Raw genomic sequence first — 8,439 nt, 5'->3', positions numbered from 1 at the left:
GACCCCGCGTTGGGAAGGAACATCATACTCTTTGCTAGGGAGTATAACCTAGGTCTAGTGATCACTAAACAAACTCGGCCTCAGACCCAATATCAACATGGCCTTAGGTGGTGGCACATAGTGTTGGGGTAAGAAATCGTAATAACTTGCCCACTCGGTGCTAAATACTACTCTTTTTGGATTATCTGTGCGTATCTTGTAAAAATCCACCTTTATAAATAATCTCGTGGTTCACCGTGAACCCAATAATCAAATATGAAATCTCATGTAGTAGAGTGGATTTCAAAAGTCAATGACCATTAGGTCAAAATATTTCTCAATAAATCTAACAATACTCAAATCGTGCTTATAACCCAGTAGTTCATAAAATCTCAAGTCTCAAGTAGGGCTTAATAACCCATAATTCAATCTTAAGTTAAAACTTATCAAAAGAATAATAGATAGAATATAGATTCAAAACACATGTAGAAATCTAGAAATTTCACCAATTTATCTCAAAATCTCAACATACTCATATGCTTCGATATTTCAAATATTTCAACTATTAACTTCTCAAGGATTAACATCATAGGGTATAGACTCAGCTATAATTTCTCAAGAAAACATGCAGAAATTATGCCATTTAAATTTCAATTCAGAAAAACTATCAGGATAATTCATTCAATAATAATGGGTGAAAAAACCTAGTTCAAATTCATGTAAAACCTTATAGATTTCTAGGAAATCATGATTTAAATAAGCCTTTGGGCACAAGGGTGAAAGAGTTACCCTTGTTCAAAATCCCACATACCTTAGATTATGGAATTAGATGAACAAGCTTGCTCTAAACTTCCTCTTCTTACTCTTGGGAGAGTGTTCTTGAATCCATTGACTTGGGATCCTTGAATCTTGACTTAATTTAGAAAATCTATGGTGGATTCTTGAGATTCTTGACAGAGGTTTTGGATACTTAGGGTTTTTGTTGAGAGAAAATTTGAGAAGAACTTCATAGAATGCTTGTAAATGACCTTGATTTAGTGTTTGCATGGTTTAAGAGGCTTGGAGAAAGTCCAAAATGCCTTTTTTAACTTTTGTACGAAGTTGGAAAAATTAAACTGGGAACCCAATTTTATGGGCCACTGCAACACGCCACTATCACGGTGGTTCACTAGAAATTGACAAATGGGAATCTCAGAGTCATCGCGATGTAGAGCCATCACGTTGTCCTACTGGTTGGGACCTTAAACTTTGCGCGATGCATCACAATCGTGCTAGGCCACTGAAAATTGACTATTGAGAAATTGGGGTCCTCCACTGATAACGCTCAAACTACACTCTTGAATCGGTAAGCAATCATTGTCAATATAAAACCTAACTAGGTTGGGGTCGAATCCCACAGGGAATAGGGTGTGAACTCAAGTTGTTTACAAAATAATTCACTGGTTGTTTACTGTTTCTTGAAATGAGGTTTTAAATTTCTCAGACAATTGTTAGTCACTTTGAGATTAATGTTTGTAATCAATATTTTATGAAATAACCGAGATTATGTTCACTAGGGTTTATGGTACATGAAAGATGCTACAAATAACTCAAGGTTCTCACGGTGGTTAGGATGACAAGCTATCTCTGTCGATAGTATGCTCGAATGTCTCTTGACCTATTCAAGGATCTAATTTTCTAATCCTCTCGAACTTAAGGAATCGCAACTCACTGCCAAGATTTTACCTCGTGTTAATCAACTTTGTTACAGCGCTATTAATTAAACGAAACCTTTTTGAGTCCCTATCGATAATTCACTTCCTACTGTTTATGATTTCTTTCTCAAGCAAACCAAAGTTGGTACGCCTATTATTTGCAACCAATAGACATAAGTTAGAATATCAGAATTACCAAGAAATCCTAACACCTATTAAACCTTGAGTAATTAATCAACACCTTATCATGACCTAATCCTAGATTCCATAACCCAGGTTAAGAGTGTTTAGCTACTCATGATGCAGGAAATAAGCACACAAGTTGAATTCATAATTGAAAGGATTAACTCACAATAATGAAGGAAATCAAAAGTGTTCTTTCAATTGAATCACAAGGAAAACCACCAAAATATTTGTCTTTGAGAGAGAGAGAAGAAAAAAATTATGTGTTATAGGATATGTCAATTAATTGATAGATAATAGAAAAAACCTAAAAAAAGGACTTAAATAGTTAACCCTAAATAAGGAAATATAATTAATGTTTTAGATGTTCTTTGAAATAGATGATGGAGGTTGTGACGGCCTATCATGATTTTGACGGCCTATCACGGGCTTCGTTAGCTTCTCTGCAAATTTAGCTTCTGCTGCCTAAGGTTGATGACATCATTGACGGCCTATCAGGATCTTGACAGCGTGTCATGAAGGTCATCGCAAAACTTCCTGGAACTCCCGTCTTCTGCTTAAGTTTGACGGCATCCTTGATAACCTATCGCCAGGCTGACGACATGTCATGGATGTCGTTAGCCACACTTAGCTCTTCATTTGTTTCCGATTTCATACTTTTTTCTTCCTTTATTTGTTGTTCTTATTCTTCTCTACTTTTACTGCAAAACCAAAGTAAACTAATAAAAAACGACTAAAGTTGCTCAAGACTTTGCAATTATTTAGAGTTAAAAGCTTCAAATATGTTAGCATGGGCTCACACATCAACACCCTCAACTTAAACAATTGCTTGTCCTCAAGCAACCTTAACATAACTAAGAGTATACAAATTACAATTTGGCAGCTAACTACTCATATCAGTTCAGAATACATGCACCATCTCCAAGGTCAGTCAAAGTAAGAGCAACTGTGTCAATTATTGAAAACACCCATGCAACTCACAAGGATCAAGATATGACAAAAATTTTAACAACAACAACCTAGGACATACCCAAATCACACTATCCGAACAAGACAGTGATTAGCAACATACATAGTGTTCCCTCACAATAAAGAAATCCCTTTTTCGCTCATATCAAAATTTATACACACAGGGATAAACACAAGACTCACTCTCAGAATGAAGTTCCAACATTGCGCATCAAATGCCATAGGCTTGCCCTTACAGTCAATATTCAAGTCTTCAAATAGGTAAGTTAGGATCACTATAGGGCTTTTCTTAAGCTTGTAATGTAGGATAGGGGCTGGTATGATATTCATGGATATTTTAAAGTGACTAAGACTCCTTGATACTACATTAGACCCTAGTGGTTTCAACTCTTAACCTTCTTTTCTTCCCTCTTTTATTGATCATGCGTGCTCAAGATGGATGCGGTCTTTTCAATTAACTGATTATCTTTTTATTATTTTTCACACAGTTTCTCTTTTCTTATTTGTTTTTCACCGCACCCAACTCTTTATTCATCCTTCTTATTCCACCTTTATTCATACATAGATTGCATCACGCACCCATATAATAGCCACTCTCAACTTATGTTATTTGGCTAAGTCAAGGTGCACAGTGTCCAAGAAGGACCAGGGCCAAGACAGGTTCATTGTGATGTAAACGGGAAGGTGAAAGGTGCACAAGAAAAAAATAGGCTATTTAGGCTTAAAGGGAGAGCAAGGGATATTATTCACATTGGGAAGGTCATTTAGGCTAACGTGGGCTAACATATAAAAACAACCTATGATCTTTTCCTAACGCCTATCTGATGGCCATGGCACAACTAATCGAGCAAGTTCTAGATTCAAAGAACAACAGGAACTGAGCAAGACCTTACACACACATGGTATACAAGTATCTTACATATCACTACTTATCCGGTTCATGCATTTGCTTAACACAGGTCATTCATTTGCCATACTAATGCCATAAAAAGATATATAGTGGTCACAATGGATGCAATTCACATAGTACATAATAGATCAGACCACAGAGAAGTACTTATAAATCACAAAATAAGCCAACTGCCACACGTACTTGTACTACTAATTATCTATAGATTATGTTACAACAACAATTTACCCTACACCCTCAACTTAATAATAAAAAATAAAATAGACAAAGGGTTAGGGAATACTTGAAGATAGTCAACCACGTGGATCCTAGGTCTTCGACCCTACTACTGTATCATCTGCTGTCTTCTCCCCATGCTTGACCTGGCGGTAGTCGGAGCCTGGATAGATGAAGCACTTGTAGCCCTAGCTCGAATAGCTGATTCCCATTTCTTATTATCATCCATAGACTCCAATATTGCCTTTTTCAACTCTTTCTTTTCTGCCTTCTTCTTTGCCTTCTTCTTCGCTTTTCTTTCTTCTTCACTATCTAGCTGTTCTCTCTTATACTTGCCTTTCTTTTCCCTCTTTTTATTCTTTTTCTTTAGGGAGTCTGCAGTGAGATCAAGTATAGGAATTTTTTCCTCCAATTCTTCCACAGCCGAACCTAGTGGCGTCATAATTTGGTGCTTCTACAACACCCCAACCTCAGCCTTAACCTTATCTAACGCAGCCCTGAATGTAGCAAGATCAGCACCTGTCATCTCTTTTGCCCGGGCATCAAATCTGTTCTCCAAATCTACAACTCTCGCAGGCAATGTCATAAATAGCTCTAGTTCAACCTTGATTCTTTTGTCCATAGCAACAGAAAACTATTTCATAAAGGCATGTAGCTGGGCGTCGAACCACTTTGTTTGCATAACCATCTTCTTGATATCAATAGGCTGAAATGCCAAACCTGTTGCTGCTAGTGCAACTGAGGGGTTGGCTTCAGTCTCAGGTACTAAAGCTATCTGTGTTGAAGAATCCTGTACATCGACCTGAGGTGCTGCTCCTGCATCTGTAACCAATGGTTCCGTTGCTACCTCTGCCCCCTATCAAGTCTAAGTACCAGCTGAATCTCATTAAACTAAATGGGGTTGTATGTCTTCCAAGCACGAATGTCTCCATCAACTTCCACAATCTTTGGCACCTCAGTAGCTCTGCACAACTCTGTAATAAGACATGGAAAAGGATAAGCAGTGTCGACCCTTGATATCCTGATCTTCATCTCATCTGCAATGATTTCCTTGAATTTCAAGGAAAGATGCTGAACCAAACTTGCTACCAAAATAGCCCAGTCATCGCTCAGAATATTGTCTCCCTCAGTAGACATTAGCTAAACTCGCACTATGCCCTACTAAAATTTTGTCTCCTGAGTCAAAGAGGACTTACTGATTCTCTCATTTGGGTTTGTCACCCATGTCGATTCTCCGTCAGCGATGATGTTGGCCAACCAAGGATGTTGATTGTCCTTATTTTTTATTCGAGCATAAAATGATGGTGTGGTGTCCTGAGATATGAAGTCAGGGCTGTGCAAGAATCTATTGATGGCTCTATTCAAAAAATCAACACTTACACCTCTCTCCCAAACTCTCACTAGAAGAGGCTGATCTGCTACTTTTTCACCTGATTTGCATATATTCTCCAACTGGGCTTGGTAATTCACATAGAACTCCAGAACCAGTATGGGCTAAAATAAACCTCCCCTTTCTTTAGTCCGTCCTAAGCCATATTCTTTGAATTTCTTGTCCACTTTAGGGTATCTGCTCAACCCTTTCGTGATGATCATCTTTTATTCTTGGATTAGCCTCTTTGCATTCCTTCTATCAGTTCTTTGCAAACCATCAATATAGATATCTTCAGCTCTAGGGATTGGCCATCTAGCATTGTTTGTCACTTACGGGTTCTCACATTTGATAAGAGTCCTCCGAGGTGGAGTCTCTTTATCATCTTGTTTCTCAGTGGATGGGGACCTGAAAGTGGTTTCTTCGGACTCAGATTCTTTCGATTCTCCTTGATCCTTATCTTCAGCTTCAGCATGTTCAGACTCATGCTTTTTAGAATTACTTTTTTTAGACCCCTACTACTCGGAAGCTATGGTCGATTTAGTATAATCACTGTCCTCCACCTCAATTGGTGGAGGTGGTGGAGTTTTCTTTGGACTCTGCTTCTTCTTTAGCTTTCTGAGCAAGGGTTCCTTCTCCCAGTAGTTATATTCCTCGTTGAGGAGCTTACGATGTACATCATCTTTGACCGCTTTCTTTGGTTTTGTAGGACTCTTTCTTTTTGGTTCCATTTTAGAGTACCTAGAGACATTAGAAGAATGTTAGTCAACCCTAAAGATAAAAAACACAGGTACATTAATAATTTAAGCTCATTTATGTTTCAGGCCCCAGGTATGACAACAATTCATGACAAGCTGTCACGACCATGATAGTTTATCACGGTTGTCATCAACCTCAGACAGAAACCAAAAATTTGTTTTATACTCTTTGACTACCTTCATGATAGGCCGTCACAATTGTGATAGCCCATCATAATTGTCGTCAGCTCTATCCAGTACCAACTTCAATTTTGTCAGCTTTTGACGACATTCCTAATAAGTCGTTACGATGGTGATAGCCTATCATAGATGTCGTCACACTTATCAAAACCTACTTTTGACTTTAACTAAATTTTTGGTCCCCTTTCTTGCTAAATATTTACTTGAATTTGAATCGTGAGCTATCTTTTCAACCTTTGGGCTTGTACAACAAACCCTAGGTGCAATTTTAGCCATTTTCTAAGTTTGAACTTGGTTCAATCACATTGGGGACTTGAGTTAGCTTTCATTCATCATACATCAAAAACAAAGAAGTGTTGAAGCAGAGTGTACCTGATAGAGCTTTTAATCTAGTACTATGCACAAGAAAAAGTGTGAAGGAAGAAGATGTTCTTGATTCTTTAGTGCAAACCACACACAAATTAAACTTGTTTTTCTTAGAGTGTTTTTCCAAGAATAGAAACTATTTTAACTAAGGAAAAAAAATAACTAAAGAAAAAGAAGTTAAAAGTGGTGGAATTTGAAAAGGTTCGCGATTTGGGCTGGGTCTGATCTGATTAAAATTAGGCCCAGTTTTCAGATTTTAGGCTTTGTGCTGATGACGATTTATGATGGCTTGTCACGGTTGTGATAGCCTGTTAAGATCATCGTCAACAGTAGGTAGAGAATTTCTTAAGTCTGATCTAGCTGATGGCATTCGTGATAGCTTGTCACAATTTTGACGGCTTTTCACGGATGTCTTCATGACCTTCCAGCTAACCCTTTTCATTTTTTCACCTTCTCTATACTAAATCCTAATTTTAAAAAATAAAAACACTTGCTCAAACATAAAAATTCTGGGTTGCCTCCCATTAGCGCCTGATTTACTGTTGTGGCACGACTAGGTTCTCTTGACTACTTAGAATTCACCAAGATAACCTATTGATACCCCTTTTTCATCCTCATAGAAGATGTCAACGATTGAGAAGATATTCATATCATTTTATTGTGACATGGGTCGATGCATTTTGAATTTTTCCTCCTTTTTACCGAGCCTAAACTTGAGCTCGTTTAACTCCATGTGAACGATTAATCTTTCTGTTGCCAAGAGTGGCCTTCCCAAGATAATGGGTATCTCTAAGTCCACATCACAATCCAGTACCACAAAATCAATAGGAAGAATAAAGTCTGCTAATTTCACCAACACATCATGCAAAATTCCAACAGGCCGCTTTATTGACCTATCTTCCATCACCAGTCGCATGTTAGTAGGTGTTGGATCTTCCAAAACCAGCTTCTTACATAAAACAAGTGGCACCAGATTCACGCTGGCACCCAAATCACATAATGCCCTTGCAATATCCAGAGACCCAACCTTGCACAGAATAGTGAATGCACCTGGGTCGGCCTTGTTTTGAACTAAGAATAGTATGGAAACCGCGCTACAATGGTGGAGATTATCCACCTGGTCACTACTGACCTTCCTCTTCTTTGTGATGAGGTCTTTCATAAACTTGGCATAGACTAGCATTTTCTTAAGTGCCTCAACCGAAGGTACATTAATTGTCAATTGCTTGAGCATAGCCATGAACTTGCCAAATTTTGCCTCATCAACCTTTTTCTTCAATCGGTTGGGAAAGGGAGGTGACGGTCTAGGGATAGTATTTAACACCACTTTCTCTTCTTTCTTGTCTTCTTTCTCCAAAAAATCAACAAAACCATCTAGGTTTTTAGACTTCATTGGACTACTTTCTTCTGGTTTTTCAATACTTACCTTATTTTCCATAGATTTGCCCACAGAGGGTTCACATAACAACTTACCACTTCGAGTAGTAATCACCATACACGAACCACCATTTCATGGGTTTTAAACCGTATCACTAGGTAAAGTACCAGTTTTTCTCTGGTTCAGTGTAGCTGAAAGTTAGTTCATCTGCTGCTCCAACTGCTTAATAGAAGCAGAGTGTGAGCTAACCAACTGACTGAGGGTAGAGAATTTACTCTTCATAGTAGTTATTCCCGAGTTGGTAGCTTCAACTTCCTTCAACAACTTTTCCATCATGTCCTCCATAGACATCTTGCTAGAGCTAGTTGTTGCAGCATCCCTACTTCCAGGAGGAACATACAAATCACTCCTGTCATTATTGTTTCTCCAGTGTCCCT

At 38.2% G+C, this 8,439-nt stretch overlaps 1 protein-coding gene across 1 annotated transcript; it reads right to left on the bottom strand.

The window, feature by feature from the left end:
• Window positions 1-5,652: 5,652 nt before the first annotated feature.
• Window positions 5,653-8,119, bottom strand: LOC107871805. Its single transcript, XM_016718686.2, has 3 exons — window positions 7,338-8,119; window positions 5,874-6,061; window positions 5,653-5,786 (listed from the first exon to the last, which is right to left on the bottom strand). Exons 1-3 carry the CDS (start codon window positions 8,117-8,119, stop codon window positions 5,653-5,655), a joined length of 1,104 nt encoding a protein of 367 aa, XP_016574172.2.
• Between the last annotated feature and the right edge of the window lie 320 nt (window positions 8,120-8,439).

Source organism: Capsicum annuum, chromosome 5 (genome assembly GCF_002878395.1).
Source record: "Capsicum annuum cultivar UCD-10X-F1 chromosome 5, UCD10Xv1.1, whole genome shotgun sequence".
NCBI lineage: Eukaryota > Viridiplantae > Streptophyta > Magnoliopsida > Solanales > Solanaceae > Capsicum > Capsicum annuum.
The sequence above is the reverse complement of the archived record's forward strand: the minus strand, read 5'-3'. Positions and strand labels throughout refer to the sequence as shown.